The following is a 17074-nucleotide window of genomic DNA, read 5'->3' as shown; positions in this document are numbered from 1 at the left end:
GCAGAAACAGGCCTGAATGAACATGGCTCAGTCTGGATGTGATTAACAGCAAAATCCAATCATTGCAGTTATTTGTGAACTCACTGGTGTTTCAGCCGGTTAGCAGACTGAGTAAATCCCTTCCCACACTTGCAGCAGGTGAATGGCCTCTCCCCAGTGTGAACTTGCTGGTGCGTCAGCAGGTGAGATGACTGAGTGAATCCCTTCCCACATGTGGTGCAGGTGAAGTGCCTCTCCCCTGTGTGAGTGCGCTTGTGTGTCTGCAGGTGGGATGATTGAGTGAATCTCTTCCCACACTCGGAACAGGTGAACGGCCTCTCCCCAGTGTGAGTTCGCTGGTGTAAAATGAGTTGAGATGATCGCCTGAACCCAGCCCCACAGTGAGAGCACCTGAATGGTCTCTCATCAGTATGAACAAGTTGATGGGACATCAGTTCCCCGGAACTTTTAAAACACTTCCCACAGTCTGGGCATTTAAACGGTCTCTCATCAGTGTGAATTCGTTGATGTGTTTGTAGGTGGGATGACTGAGTAAATCTCTTCCCACACTCAGAGCAGGTGAACAACTTCTCCCCAGTGTGAACCTGCTGGTGTCTCACCAGGTTGTTCGAATGGGCGAATCCTTTCCCACACCCGGAGCAGCTGAATGGCCTCCCCTCAGTCTGAGTTTGTTCATGTCTCAGCAGGCTGGATAACTGAGTGAATCCCTTCCCACACTCTGTACAGGTGAAAGGTCTCTCCCCAGTGTGAATTCGCTGGTGCCTCAGCAGGGTGGATGAATCAGTGAATCCCTTCCCACACTCCGTACAGGTGAATGGCCTCACCCCAGTGTGAGTGTGCTGGTGTATGGTGAGTTCAGATGCTCGCCTGAACCCAGTCCTACAGTGAGAACACCTGAACGGTCTCTCGTCAGTGTGAACACGCTGGTGTGCCAGCAGGTTGGATGAGTCAGTGAATCCTCTCCCACACTCGGAGCAGATGAACGGCTTTTCCCCAGAGTGAACCCGCTGGTGTATCACCAGGCTGGATGACTGAGTGAATCCTTTCCCACACTTGGAGCAAGTGAGCGGTCTCTCACTTGTGTGAACTCTCTGGTGCCTCAGCAGATTGGATGAATTAATGAATCCCTTCCCACACTCAGGGCAGGTGAATGGTCTCTCCCCAGTGTGAACTCGTTGGTGTGTAAGCAGGTTGGATGAATTAACAAATTTCTTCCCACAATCTGAGCAGGTGAACAGCCTCTTCCTGGTGTGACTGTCCCGCTGAGTTTCCAGCTGAACTGTATCAGAGAATCCCTTCCTACAATCTGCACATTTCCATGGCCTCTCCCCATTTTGACTGCATTTATGTTTTGATGGGTCTGATGATCGGTTGAAGCCTCGTCCACACACAGAACACGTGTATGGTTTCTCCCCACTGTGAAAGGTGCTTTTTCCGTCCATGTCCATAAACCGATGATATTCAGAACTCGATAAATTGGGCGACTCTATCAGATCCTGTTGTGATGTTTGGTTTGAGTTTTCCAAATCCTCCCCTCCTAATCCCCTGTGAAATTGATTTAAAACAGGAAAAAGGGAGTGAGAGAGATCCCACAGAAACACAAAGGCAGGATGACATCTCCTCAGGGGCACAGGTTTCTGCCCTGGGTCTTTATAGGACTGAAAAGACCCACAGATCTTTGGACATAGGGGGCAGGACGTGCCATGAGGTAGCAGATTTCGGGAAACAGGATTTGCTTCCTTTTCTTTCTTTCTCTGTCGCCGCTCTGCCTCGTCAATAAGATATTGGGACTCAAAGGGTATTGCAACTTGATTGTCAAATTGTCTCCATTCTGAACAATGGGAAACAAGCTCCTCCCAATCATTCAAAACCTTGCCCCCTACAAATATGGCGGCCCCTCATGCGCCCTGCAGTGTATTGCCCCCAATAAAGATGGCGACCGATAACCGGGCCCAATTTTTGGGGTTTGCGGCCACCGCTCCGTGCAAGCAGGCGACCGCAAAGTTCAATTTTGAGGTTTTCTGATTGCACAACAAGTTTACCAATCCGCTCCACCCACCCGCCCAATCGATCGCTCCCTCCGCCCAACTATTCTCTTCCTTACTGATTACGGGTCCGAGAATACGCATCTCTCCATCGCCATTACTCACACTGCGCATGCTTCACTCCAGCTTGGTCCAGCCCCTCATTCACTCCGATTGGTTGGAGGACCAGCCGCTCCTGCTCGGTCCTCCAGTCCCACCCCCTCTTCCTATCGGTCTGGATCTGCCGTCAATCAACCAGGCATTGTGACGGTTCTAAATGGTGAGAGCGGCCACAGACTCAGCCTGACTTGCTGATTCTTGACAGCATTTTCTGTTTGGGAATTAGAGCTGGAGATGGATGGCGGCCTTCCGTAGGGATCATTCCCTCCGGGACACCCTGGTCCACTCCTCCATCACCCCCTACTCCTCACCCCCACCTATGGCACCACCGCATGCCAACGCAAAAGATGTAACACCTGCCCCTTCACTTCCTCTCTCCTCACTGTCCAAGGGCCCAAACACTCCTTTCAACTGAAGCAGCATTTCACTTGCATTTCCCCCAACTTAGTCTACTGCATTCGTTGCTCCCAATGTGGTCTCCTCTACATTGGAGAGACCAAACGTAAACTGGGCGACCACTTTGCAGAACACCTGCGGTCTGTCCGCAAGAATGACCCAAACCTCCCTGTCGCTTGCCATTTTAACACTCAACCCTGCTCTCTTGCCCACATGTCTGTCCTTGGCTTGCTGCATTGTTCCAGTGAAGCCCAACACAAACTGGAGGAACAACACCTCATCTTCCGACTAGGCACTTTACAGCCTTCCGGACTGAATATTGAATTCAACAACTTTAGGTCTTGAACTCCCTCCTCCATCCCCACCCCCTTTCTGTTTCTTCTCCCTTCCTTTTGTTTTTTCCAATAAATTATATAGATTTTTCTTTTCCCACCTATTTCCATTGTTTTTAAATATTTTTAAATCTTTTATGCTCCCCCCACCCCCACTAGAGCTATACTATGAGTGCCCTACCCTCCATTCTTAATTAGCACATTCGTTTAGATAATATCACCAACTTCAACACCTCTTGTGTTCTTTTGTTCTTTTGTCTGTGACATCTTTTGATAATCTGCTTCTATCACTGCTTGATTGTCCCTACAACCACACCACCCCCTCCACTTCTCTCCCCCCACCCAACACCCTCCCCCCCAAACACACACACACCTTAAACCAGCTTATATTTCACCCCTTCCTTGGATTCACCTAGTTCTGTTGAAGGGTCATGAGGACTCGAAACGTCAACTCTTTTCTTCTCCGCCTATGCTGCCAGAACTGCTGAGTTTTTCCAGGTAATTCTGTTTTTGTTTCGGATTTCCAGCATCCGCAGTTTTTTGTTTTTATAGACCAGTCAGACTGATGTCGGCAGTGGGGAAAATTCTAGAGTCCATTATAAAAGATGTAATAGCTAAGCATGTGGAAAACAGTGGCAGAATTGGACAGCGTCAGCATGGATTTCTCAAAGGGAAATCATGCTTGACAAATCGACTGGAATTTTTCGAGGATGCAACGAGTAGAGCTGATGAGGGGGAGCCTGTGGATGTGGTTTATTTGGACTTTCAGAAGGCTTTCACCAAAGTCCCACATAAGAGATTGGCGTGTAAAATTAAAGCGCATGGGATTTGGGATGGTGTATTGAGATGGATAGAAAACTGGTTGGCAGACAGGAAACAAAGAGTAGGAATAAACGGATCTTTTTCTGAATGGCAGGCAGTACTATTGGGGTACCACAGGGATCGGTACTGGGACCCCAGTTATTCATATCCCCAGATTTGCAGATGACACAAAGTTGGGAGGGAGGGTGAGCTGTGAGGAGGATGCAGAGATGCTTCAGTGTGATTTGGACAAGCTGAGTGAGTGGACAAATGCATGGCAGATGCAGTATAATGTGGATAAATGTGAGGTTCTCCACTTTGGTAGCAAAAACAGGAAGGCAGATTATTATCTGAATGGCTATAAACTGAGAGAGGGAAATGTGCAACGAGACCTGGGTGTCCTTGTACACCGGTCGCTGAAAGTAAGCATGCAGGTGCAGCAGGCGGTAAAGAAGGCAAATGGTTTGTTGACCATCATAGCGAGAGGCTTCGAGTACAGGGACAGGGACGTCTTGCTGCAATTGTACAAGGCCTTGGTGAGACCACACCTGGAATACTGTGTGCAGTTTTGGTCTCCTCATCTGAGGAAGGATGTTCTTGCTATAGAGGGAGTGCAGCAAAGGTTTACCTCACTGAATCCTGGGATGGTGAGACTGACATATGAGGAGAGATTGAGTCATTTAGGATTATATTCACTGGAATTCAGAAGAATGAGGGGGGATCTCATTGAAACCTATAAAATTCTAACAGGACTAGACAGGGCAGATGCAAGAAGGATGTTCCCGATGGTGGGGGAGTCCAGAACCAGGGGTCACAGTCCGAGGATATGGGGTAGAACATTTAGGACTGAGATGAGGAGAAATTTCTTCACCCAGAGAGTGGTGAGCCTGTGGAATTTGTTACCACAGAAAGTAGTTGAGACCAAAACATTGTATGTTTTCAAGGAGTTAGATATAGCTTTTGGGGCGAAAGAGATCAAAGGGTGTGGGGAGAAAGCGGGAGCAGGCTATTGAGTTGGATGATCAGCCATGAACATAATGAATGGTGAAGCAGGCTCAAAGGGCCGAATGGCCAACTCCTGCTCCTTGTTTCTATGTTTCTATGTCAGTTCCCCTCTGTCCGAGGAGGGGGGGGGTGTTGTGGGGCGAGATTCACACTCATTTCCCTAGTGCACTGATTATCACGTTTACTTTACATGAGAAAGTCCCTGGTTCAATCCCGGCTGGAAGCTTTGTGTTTACAATTGTTGCTGAGGAGGAATTAACAGTGAGTTTAGTTCATGTCTCATTCTTTAAAAGCCCCTTCTTCACCTTTAAACAGGGAATGATAATTCAGAGAAAAATGATCCACTGTGACCCTGAAACAATATACAGTCGATACTGGAAATCCGAGCTCAAAACAGAAAATGTTGGAAACACTCAGCAGGTCAAACAGCTTCTGTGGAGAGGGAACCTGAGTGAATGTTTCAGGTCGGTGATCTATCAACCAAACTGGTAGGACTTAAAGATGGGGGACACCGTCTTGGGAGACGGGGGCCGCGTGTCAGGAGACGGGGCATGTATACTGTACACATTGTTCACCTTCATAATTCACAACACTATTCCTGATGTTCTTGAGCTGCCTCACTTTCTTTCCCATTCACTCCATTTGCTGAAGTAATGGACTTGCTGCTATCTCGAACAAAACTGTTTTCACCACTAAGGCTCCACTGGTATTTAATAGTCTTCATGACATCATCGCACTGGGACTGGATGACATCATTGCACTGGGACTGGATGACATCATAAGAGTCCATTGTTTCTTAATGATCCACATCAATAACAAGAGGAAATATTAATAAACCTGAGCACATTATCTAGGCTGACACTCCAGGGTGACATTGAGGGACTGCTGCACTGTCAGAGACAGCATCCTTCACATGGAACTTGTGGAGGCTCTTGTCACAATCTTCCAATCCTCCTTATATCGTAGTGGTGTCAAAAACACAGCAATTCCAGGACAATCAGTTCACATCAGTGGTGGAGAAAGATTGGAGCCAAAAGTCCAGGACAAAATCAACTTGGACTTGGAAAAGTTTGGGTAATTACTTCCAACATTTTCTGTTTTTAATACCGATACTTCTCTGGATCCCAAGGTGAAAAGAGGCTCTCTGGGAGATATTGGGAGCTGGGAATTGTCCATGAGGGTAACCAATGGTATGAGAACTGAAAGAATCTAGATTTGGAAGAAGAAAAGATACAAAAATGGAGCAGTCAGTAACAGGACATCAATTAGTCTCCTCATATCCTGGAGAAATCAAGGACTTGACATTCTGAGACTTTCAAACAAAAGTTGGTTTATTTAACAAATATCAAGATATTAAACTCCAACCCAGTTACAGAGATTATTATCACCAGTAGAAATAAACCCCAACTGTCAGAATGTACATGGTTCAGTTCTGGATGTGATTAACAGTGTCAGTAAAAGCCGGATCGAGCATATTAAGGGGAACAGAGGGTAAATAGAAATTATTTCCACTGGTTAGACAATCTAGGAATAGGTGGGATAGTCTAAAAATTAGGACCAGACCCTTCAGCAGTGTAATTACATCTGACACATGACACAGAAAGAGGCCATTCGGCCCAGCCAGTCCATGCTGGTGTTTAAGCTCCTTCAGAGCCTCCACCTATCATTCCTCATCAAAATGTATCATTGTAACCATCTATTCCCCTCTCTTGTGCTTGCCTAGCTTTCTCTTAAATAATATTAGATGTCATTCCATGATTAGACAACACCTACTCAACAATCCTGACTGTGCTGAGAATTACACGAACAACCAATTTAAGATTATCAGTCGGTCTCACAATGTGTCTCACTTACATGTGCTAGAAACTACATATATTCACACACAGGGCCCTGTCCTTTGCACAAATAAATGAACACATCCACATATTGCACTCTTTTCAACTAAACAAAAGCTATACGATTCATTTTTACCACTCCCAGTGGTAATAAGTTCCACTTTCTCAACACCCTTTGGGTAAAGAAGTTTCTTCTGAATTCTCAATTTGATTTATTGGTGACTATCCAATATTTATGGTCTCTAGTTATGCTCTTCCCCACAAGAGGAAACACTCTCTCTCTATCTGCCTGATCAAAACCTCTCAGACAATGAATTGTAGAGTTCGTGCCAAAGATCAATTTGGGATTGAAGTAAAATATCAAAATTTTGTTGTAAACTAATTTCTGACAAGAGTTCCTGAATTATGGGGAAAAGTCAGAGACAGCTGTTCATAAAGGGACACTGCGGCCCCGAGAACACAATCAGTTTTGGTACAGAATATTAAACTTTAGACCTGTTACAGGGATTATTAACATCAGCAGAACCAAACCACAACTGTCAGAAGGAATATGCTTCAGCCCTGGATGTGGTTAACAGCAGCAACAATAGAATCCAACCCCTGCAGTCACTTGTGAATTCACTGGTGTCTGAGCAGGTGGGATGACCAAGTGAATCCCTTCCTGCACTTGGATCAGATGAACGGCCTCTCCCCAATGTGAACTCGCTGGTGTCTCAGTAGGTTGGATGACTGAGTGAATCCCTTCCCACACTTGGAGCAGGTGAAGGGCCTCTCCCCAGTGTGAATTGGCTGGTGTTCACTGAGGTGGAATGAAGACCTGAATCTCTTTCCACAGGAAGTACAGTGGAACGGCCTCTCCTCAGTGTGAATTCGCTGGTGTGTCAGCAGGTTGGATGATTGAGTGAATTTCCTCCCACACTCGGAGCAGGTGAATGGCCTCTCCCCAGTGTGAACTCGCTGGTGTATCAGTAGGTTGGATGATTTAATGAATCCCTTCCCACACTCGGAGCAGGTGAAGGGCCTCTCCCCAGTGTGAACTCGCTGGTGCACTTTGAAGTTGAAAGAAGACCTGAATCTCTTTCCACAGGAAGTACAGCTAAACGGCCTCTCCTCAGTGTGAATTCGCTGGTGCTTCAGCAGGTCAGAGGACACAGTGAATCCTTTCCCACATACTGTGCAGGTGAAATGCCTCTCTCCGGTGTGAACTTGCTGGTGTGTCAGCAAATTTGATGACTGAGTGAATCCCTTCCCACACTTAGAGCAGGTGAATGGTCTCTCTCCAGTGTGAACTCGCTGGTGTTTCAGCAGGGTGGATAACTGAGTAAATCCCTTCCCACAATTGGAGCAGGTGAATGGTCTTTCCCCTGTGTGAATTCGCTGGTGTGTCAACAGGTTTGATGACTGAGTGAATCCCTTCCCACACTCGGAGCAGGTGAATGGTCTCTCTTCAGTGTGTATCTGCTGGTGTGTCCGCAGGTTGGATAACTGAGTGAATCCCTTCCAACACTCGGAGCAGGTGAATGGCCTTTCCCCAGTGTGACTGCGTCGATGGTTTTCCAGTCGGGATGGACGATTGAATCCTTTCCCACAGTCCTCACATTTCCACGGTTTCTCCATGGTGCCTGTGTCCCTCTGTCTCTCCAAATTTGATGATCAGTTGGAGCCTTATCCACACACAGAACAAATGTCTGCTTTCTTCCCACTCTGAATGGTGCAATGATTCTTTAGGTTGTGTAACTGGTTAAAGCTCTTTCCACAGTCAGCTCACTGGAAAACTCTGACTCGGGTGTGTGTGTGTCTCGGTGCTTTTCCAGTCACACTGATGTTTGAATTCTTTTCCCACAGTCAGAACAGACAAACATTTCCTCTTCCACAGTCAAAGATCCATGATATTCAGGTCTTGATGAATCGAGTGATTCTGTCAGATCTTGATGTGATGTTTGGTTTGAGTATCCCGTGTGTAAATGATCTCCCTCTTGCACCCTGTAAACGGAATTTACAAAAACCATCACGGCAAGTACAGGATAGAAATTCAAAACAGACAATGCGAGTTTCTTTTGCACATTCTTTCCCCAAACATATGGTCAATCAAACTGAAAGAAGCCCAAATCAGCAAATAATTCCCAAAAAAAAGCAAAGGCAACCTTCCTAACTAAACCACAATGTTTTTTCCAGTGTCTATGAGGCACTCTGTACCCTGAGATGCCCACCGGCTGTGGGAGGTATCAGGCGTATTGATGGACACTGCACGTTCCCTCATCAGGGACACCCAGGCACGGACAAGACCACGAAGAGAGGCTGGCAGCCAATGTGACCAGACCCACGTGTGTGTCACCCATCCTGGATCTACAAATTCCTCTCTTAACCAGGCCCATGAAGAATTACACCCCACCTTCACACTGGCCAAAGATTAGGAGCGTGGGGCTGAAGTGTCACCAAAAGTTGAGGATGAGTCCTTCAGGTAACTCTGCAGGGGCTGCAACCTCTCACCCTGGCCCATGGACTCTTCTCGGCTGCAAACATCACCTGCAGCCTGGGACTGGGTGAAGCTGCTTCAAAACCTGTATCCTAACATTGTCCCGGAAACTAGGACCCGGTTGGGAACCCGAACCCTGAGGCCCCGCCCACTCACTGTGACATCACCAACGTGGCCGCACATGCGCCCTACCCCCTGCTGAAACAAGATGGCGGCCGTTAACCTGAGCCTGGTTTTATTATTTTTTTATTCGTTCCTGGGATGTGGGCGTCACCGGCCGGGCCAGAATTTATTACCCATCCCTCGATGCCCTAGTTCAGGGGTCATTTCAGAGTCAATCATGTTGTTGTGGGCTCGAGAAAAAGATCCGGAGATGCCAACCCGGGACCTTCACCAGGTGTTTATAAACCCTCCCCGTCCATCTCCCGGCTCCATCGCTCCCGCCGCGTTTCCACATCCTCACCGGCTGCAGATGTGGCCGAGGAGCTTCACTCCCCATCGTCATCACTGACACTGCGCATGCTCACTGTCCATCACTGCGCCTGCGCACCGCTCTCCAGTGGTGTGGATAGCGGATAGTCACCACCGCGGGGAATGCTGGGTAAAGGTATCACCATTGAATGTCCAATCAGAAATGGTCATTTTATTGCGGTGATGAGATTGGGGCAGTGGCCACTCAATAAAATTAGCAATCAAATTGTTCAGAAACTTAAATGTATACAGCATCCATTATCCACCCAGAAGAAGGGGAGTAGGAATTGACTATCTGAGTGTCCTCAATAGATACTTAAAGAGGGGGACATCATTCTCTGTATCTTTACTGAACAACGACATGCAAAAGGCGAAATGAACGACCTTTAAACACCACGTCCACTTGGCACAGATCTGTCTGAAACTCATTATAGAAGCTATATGAAGCAAAATATTCGCAAATATTAAACCACTTACAAAATAATATTTAAATATATGTTGTGGGAGATGGTGGTATCATGGAAACGTCACTAAACTGGTAATCGACAAGACCAGCCTGCAGACTTTGTTTCAAGTCCCACCGCGGCAGTTGGTGGAATTTAAATTCAATTAATAAATCTGGAATTGAAAGCTAGCCTCAGTTCTCAAAAATCCTTCAGGGAAGGAAATCTGCCATCCTTACTTGGTGTGGCCCACATGTGATTCCAGATCTACCGAAATGTGGTTACTCTGAGTGGCCCTCTGAAATGGTGTGGCAAGCCACTTGCTTCAAGGGCAGTTGGGGATGGGCAACAAATGCTGGCCTTGCCCACATTCCATGAAAGAAAGTTTTTAACAACCCTGGCACTGAATGGCTGCAATTTCAGAAGGAATTGAAGTCAGAGGGCCCAGGAGAGATGCAAGAGAACGGTTCCCCTTCCAAGGAAAACAAACCCAACTTCACCTAACTGAAGTTCATCATCTCTCGTGAATCTTTTCTGCACATTCTGTAATGCCTCATATTCATCCTGAAGTGAGGTGCTCAGAATTGGACACAATACTGCAGTTGGAACTAAGCCAGTGTTTATTCAGGTTTATTCTAACTTGTTGATTTTCTACTTTATTCCCCATTCCACATGCTTTATTCACTGCTTTTTTAGTCTGCCCTGCCATCTTCAATGACGTATGCACATATAGCTCCAGATTACCCTACTCCTGCACCCTTTTACAATTGTACCCTTTATTTTATTTTGTCTCTCCTCATTCTCCCTACCAAAATAAATCACTTCACACCTCTCTGAATTATATTTTACTGGCCACATGCCTACCCATTCCTTCATCCTGTCTATGTCTTCTTGAGGTTTATCACTATGCTTCTCACTGTAAACTCAACTTGAAAATTTGGCTTTGTTTTCAAATTTTGCCCTGCACACACAAGTCTATGTCATTAATATATATCAAGAAAACAGTGGTCTTAACACCTACTCCTTGTGATCCCACTCTATATTTTTCTTCAATCTGAAAAAACAACCGTTCACCATGCGTGTTGTTTCCTGTCACGCAGCTAATGCTGCCTCTGCCCCATGGGCTTTAACTTTGCTGACAAGCCTGTTACTTGGCGCTGTATCAAATACCGTTTAGCAGTTCATGTTCACATCAACCGTGTTACCCTCATCAACATTCTCTGTTGTGAGGAAAATGAGAAAAGTGATGAAATTGTAATAATATTTAAAGACACTGATAACTGATAAGTACCTCAATAATTAATCAGATTTCAAGACAAAAGTACAGATAACAAATTAATTTATCAGTAACTGAATTGAGTTATTAATAATATCAGGTAGAGTGCTTGGAATGGAAAAACGAACAATACTGCGATGCTTAAAATATGAAATGAAAGCAGTAAAAACTGGAAACACACCAGCAGGTCTGGAAGAATCTGTGGAGAGAGAAACAGAATTGACGTTTCAGGTCTGTGACCCAGTGAAATGGGGGAGGTGGGAAGAGGAACAGAAGGAAAGGTCTATGAAAGGCTGCAGGGCGGTACAGATTAACTGACAAAAGGTTTCATGATGTAAGGTCAAAAGGAGTGGTAATGGCCCCATTAAAAAAAACAAAAGACGTGTCTAGATTGGGTGTGAATGGCACGATAACAACAGTCTGAAAACAATGTGGAGACAATGATAGAGAAATGAGAAAGGAAAACAAAGACTTAAAGAAACAAGAAACAAATGGAGGCAGAGATTATGAGAGAAAATTGTTGAAGTCAATTTGATTCCCGAAGTCTGTAAAGTGTCTCTTTTTGACCTGGCAATGAACTGCTACATTTCTATATATTCTCAGTTCAGATGAAAGGTCACAAAGCTGTCACATTAACTCTGTTTCTCTCTCCACAGATGAAGGCCTGACCTGCTGAGGAATTGCAGCATTTTCAGATTCATGTCAGGATTGTAAACTGTGAGAATTTTTAAAGATATTGTCCCGAATTAATTTACCTCATCGACAACAAACGTCTCGGCCTCAAGAAACTCCAGTCTCATTGTTTTATATTTGGGTCTGGGGGATAATGTTCACTGTTTTATATTCGGGTCTGGGGGATAATGTTCACTGTTTTATATTCGGGTCTGGGGATAATGTTCACTGTTTTATATTCGGCTCTGGGGGATAATGTTCACTGTTTTATATTCGGGAGTGGAGGATAACGTTCACTGTTTTATATTCTGGTCTGGGGATAATGTTCACTGTTTTATATTCGGGTCTGGGGATAATGTTCACTGTTTTATATTCGGGTCTGGGGGATAATGTTCACTGTTTTATATTCGGGTCTGGGGGATAATGTTCACTGTTTTATATTCGGGTCTGGGGGATAATGTTCACTGTTTTATATTCGGTTCTGGGGGATAATGTTCACTGTTTTATATTCGGGTCTGGGGGATAATGTTCACTGTTTTATATTCGGGTCTGGGGATAATGTTCACTGTTTTATATTCGGGTCTGGGGGATAATGTTCACTGTTTTGTATTCGGGTCTGGGGGATAATGTTCACTGTTTTTATTCGGGTCTGGGGGATAATGTTCACTGTTTTATATTCGGATCTGGGATAATGTTCACTGTTTTATATTCAGGTCTGGGGGATAATGTTCACTGTTTTATATTCGGGTCTGGGGGATAATGTTCACTGTTTTATATTCGGGTCTGGGGGATAATGTTCACTGTTTTATATTCGGGTCTGGGGGATAATGTTCACTGTTTTATATTCGGGTCTGGGGGATAATGTTCACTGTTTTATATTTGGGTCTGTGGAATAATGTTCACTGTTTTATATTAGGGTCTGTGGATAATGTTCACTGTTTTATATTCGGGTCTGAGGATAAGTTTCACTGTTTTATATTCAGATCTGGGATAATGTTCACTGTTTTATATTCAGATCTGGGATAATGTTCACTGTTTTATATTTGGGTCTGGGGGTTAATGTTCACTGTTTTATATTCCGATCTGGGATAATGTTCACTGTTTTATATTCGGGTCTGGGGGATAATGTTCACTGTTTTATATTCGGGTCTGGGGGATAATGTTCACTGTTTTATATTCAGGTCTGGGGGATAATGTTCACTGTTTTATATTCGGGTCTGGGGATAATGTTCACTGTTTTATATTCGGGTCTGGGGATAATGTTCACTGTTTTATATTCGGGTCTGGGGGATAATGTTCACTGTTTTATATTCAGATCTGGGATAATGTTCACTGTTTTATATTCAGATCGGGGATAATGTTCACTGTTTTATATTCGGGTCTGGGGGATAATGTTCACTGTTTTATATTCGGGTCTGGGGATAATGTTCACTGTTTTATATTCGGGTCTGGGGATAATGTTCACTGTTTTATATTCGGGTCTGGGGGATAATGTTCACTGTTTTATATTCGGGTCTGGGGGATAATGTTCACTGTTTTATATTCGGGTCTGGGGGATAATGTTCACTGTTTTATATTCGGGTCTGGGGATAATGTTCACTGTTTTATATTCAGATCTGGGATAATGTTCACTGTTTTATATTCGGGTCTGGGGGATAATGTTCACTGTTTTATATTCGGGTCTGGGGATAATGTTCACTGTTTTATATTCGGGTCTGGGGGATAATGTTCACTGTTTTATATTCGGGTCTGGGGATAATGTTCACTGTTTTATATTCGGGTCTGGGAGATAATGTTCACTGTTTTATATTCGGGTCTGGGGGATAATGTTCACTGTTTTATATTCGGGTCTGGGGATAATGTTCACTGTTTTATATTCGGGTCTGGGGGATAATGTTCACTGTTTTATATTCGGGTCTGGGGATAATGTTCACTGTTTTATATTCGGGTCTGGGGGATAATGTTCACTGTTTATATTCGGGTCTGGGGGATAATGTTCACTGTTTTATATTCGGGTCTGGGGGATAATGTTCACTGTTTTATATTCGGGTCTGGGGGATAATGTTCACTGTTTTATATTCGGGTCTGGGGGATAATGTTCACTGTTTTATATTCGGGTCTGGGGATAATGTTCACTGTTTTATATTCGGGTCTGGGGATAATGTTCACTGTTTTATATTCGGGTCTGGGGGATAATGTTCACTGTTTTATACTCAGATCTTTGTGATAAAGTTCACTGTTTTATATTTGGGTCTGGGGGATAATGTTCACTGTTTTATATTCGGGTCTGTGGAATAATGTTCACTGTTTTATATTCAGATCTGGGTTTAATGTTCACTGTTTTATATTCGGGTCTGGGGGATAATGTTCACTGTTTTATATTCGGATCTGGGAGATAATGTTCACTGTTTTATATTCGGGTCTGGGGGATAATGTTCACTGTTTTATATTCGGGTCTGGGGGATAATGTTCACTGTTTTATATTCGGGTCTGGGGGATAATGTTCATTGTTTTATATTCGGGTCTGGGGGATAATGTTCACTGTTTTATATTCGGGTCTGGGGATAATGTTCACTGTTTTATATTCGGGTCTGGGGGATAATGTTCACTGTTTTATATTCAGGTCTGGGGATAATGTTCACTGTTTTATATTCGGGTCTGGGGATAATGTTCACTGTTTTATATTCGGGTCTGGGGGATAATGTTCACTGCTTTATATTCGGGTCTGGGGATAATGTTCACTGTTTTATATTCGGGTCTGGGGGATAATGTTCACTGTATTATATTCGGGTCTGGGCGATAATGTTCACTGTTTTATATTCGGTTCTGGGGGATAATGTTTACTGTTTTATTTTCAGAACTGGGGGATAATGTTCACTGTTTTATATTCGAGTGTGACGGATAATGTTCACTGTTTTATATTCGGGTCGGGGGGTAATGTTCACTGTTTTATTTTCAGATCTGGGGGATAATGTTCACTGTTTTATATTCGGGTCTGGGGGATAATGTTCACTGTTTTATATTCGGGTCTGGGGGATAATGTTCACTGTTTTATATTCGGGTCTGGGGGATAATGTTCACTGTTTTATATTCGGGTCTGGGGGATAGTGTTCACTGTTTTATATTCGGGTCTGGGGGATAATGTTCACTGTTTTATATTCGGGTCTGGGGGATAATGTTCACTGTTTTATATTCAGGTCTGGGGGATAATGTTCACTGTTTTAAGTTCGGGTCTGGTGCGGATTAAAATGAGGAGCCTCTTCAATTGAGGAGAGTAACTGCATTTTTGGTATGACTTATAACAAAATGAACTATCCAGGTGTGAGGGACAAACATTTTCCAATTTAGAGCAGTCAGTTAAGGCGAGCTTGAATCTAAATCCTTCAATTCTGTAAATTTAAACTAAAACCAGACAAGCAGGAAGCTGCTGATGGTTAAAGGGGCCGGGATGGTGTTGGGGGGAGGTGTCTAGAGGAAGCCTGACACACACACTGCACAGGGTGAGTAGAGGAAAGGGAGGAATTACTTGATTAAACAGGGAGCCAGGGACAATAGCGGAAGGCGGGAATCACTGGGAATGGAGCAGCGGGATAAAGACACCTCAGAGAATTCTTGAATGGTTACAGCACAATGGAGGCCATTTGGCCCATCCTGTCTGTGTTGTCCACTGAAGGAATAATTTTCCTCGTGCCACCTCAGGGCTATGGGCCAAGTGCTGGAAAATGGGATTGTAATAGATGGGTGTTGATGGCCAGCACGGACATGATGGGACGAAGGGCCTGTTTCTGTGCTGTACAACTCTGATTCTATGACTTTCCTCCCTTTGCCCCGTGGCCCTGGGATTAAACAAGTCTTAAACAAGACTTGTATGAAACAAGGTGTTTAGGCGATGGGGGAGCAGCAATAAGGATAAACAACCTTTTCACACAGTGAATTGGGGGCGGGGTGCAGGATAATATAACTGTGCAGGTCAGTGAGGATCCCCAAAGCCCATCAGCCGTCTGCATGCTGTATATAGAGGGCCCTGGGGAAGGGGAGAATGGAACCATTTGGGACACAGCACAAGGTGGGAGGTCACCCCTCCCCCACTCCCCTGGCTACACAAATGACTCACCTTGGACTGTCCCACACCTGGGCTGGGCGGGGTTAAGGTGCAGGAAGCTGCAAGCTGGTAGGTTGAGCTGCGAATTGGGTGGAGTTGGGGGGTTTGAATGACGGGTCTGGGACTATATCAGGGTGTGTTCATACTGACAACAGACTGATCAGATGCTCTCTCTGTTGGACTGGGTTCAGGCAATCACTTAATCTCACTGTGCACCAGCGAATTGACACTGGGGAGAGGCCATTCACCTGCTTCAAGTGTGGAAGTCGATTCATTAGTTCTTCCACCCTGCTGAAACACCTATTTAGACTGTGACAAGAGCTTTAAAAACCCACATTCATTGATGGTTCACCAGTGCATTCATTCCGGTTCAACTCCATTCATCTGCTCTCACTGCGGATAGAGGTTCAGGTGATTGTTCATCCTGCTGCAACACCAGTGAGTTCACACTGGGGAGAGGACATTCACCTGCTCCATTTGAGAGGACGGATTCTCACTGATGGAAGATCTTTTAAATGTGTAGATTGCAGAAAGAGTTATAAAAGTTCTGTAGAGCTGATGTTCCATCAACGTTTCACACTGACCAGAGCCTGTTTAAGTGCTCTCTCTGTGGGACTGGGTTCAAGTGATCATGTGAACTCAGTGTTCACCAGTGCACTCACACTGTGGAGGAGACCATTCATCTGTTCTGTTTGGGAGAGATTCACTCCGTCATCCCACCTCCATACCCATTAGTTCTGAAGAGGAGTCATACTGACTTGAAACGTTAACTCTGTTTCTCTCTCCAAAGATGCTGCCAGACCTGCTGAGCTATTCCAGCATTTTCTGTTTCTAATTTTAGATTTCCAACATATGCAGTATTTTGCTTTCATCTAAACATATCGACTCGTTTACATGGGTCAGAAAGCTTTTCAAAGTTCTGACCATGAGCCGAGATTTAAAAGCAAAATGGGTGCTGAGACACAAACACATTCACGTTGGGGAGAGGCTATTCACCTGCTATGTGTGTGGGAGGAGATTCACTCAGTCATCTCACCTATTGACACCCCAGTGAGTTCACAAGCAGCTGCAGGAATTGAATTCTGCTGTTACTGCTGTTGTTAACCACATCCAGGACTGAA

The 17074-nt window shown here is 44.8% G+C and overlaps 1 protein-coding gene and 1 pseudogene across 3 annotated transcripts; both read right to left on the bottom strand.

Annotated features, from left to right (window-relative positions):
* Positions 1–68: 68 nt before the first annotated feature.
* On the bottom strand, positions 69–1442 carry LOC121273971 (annotated as a pseudogene).
* A 4586-nt stretch (positions 1443–6028) lies between these two features.
* LOC121273972 (gastrula zinc finger protein XlCGF8.2DB-like) lies at positions 6029–9513 on the bottom strand. Of its 3 annotated transcripts, none has more exons than XM_041181108.1 (2): positions 9453–9513; positions 6029–8496 (listed from the first exon to the last, which is right to left on the bottom strand). In XM_041181108.1, the coding sequence occupies exon 2, from the start codon at positions 8128–8130 to the stop codon at positions 7186–7188; it is 945 nt and encodes a 314-aa protein (XP_041037042.1). In that variant the 5' UTR covers positions 8131–8496; positions 9453–9513; the 3' UTR covers positions 6029–7185. The 3 variants fall into 3 exon arrangements, with proteins under 3 accessions (XP_041037042.1, XP_041037043.1, XP_041037045.1); XM_041181109.1 differs by lacking the exon at positions 9453–9513 and adding an exon at positions 9004–9154; XM_041181111.1 differs by lacking the exon at positions 9453–9513 and adding an exon at positions 8906–8927.
* Positions 9514–17074: the final 7561 nt, after the last annotated feature.

The sequence above is a fragment of the Carcharodon carcharias genome (assembly GCF_017639515.1).
Source record: "Carcharodon carcharias isolate sCarCar2 chromosome 27 unlocalized genomic scaffold, sCarCar2.pri SUPER_27_unloc_7, whole genome shotgun sequence".
Taxonomy (NCBI): domain Eukaryota; kingdom Metazoa; phylum Chordata; class Chondrichthyes; order Lamniformes; family Lamnidae; genus Carcharodon; species Carcharodon carcharias.
Note: the sequence above shows the minus strand (reverse complement) of the source record. Positions and strands in the feature narration are given on the sequence as shown.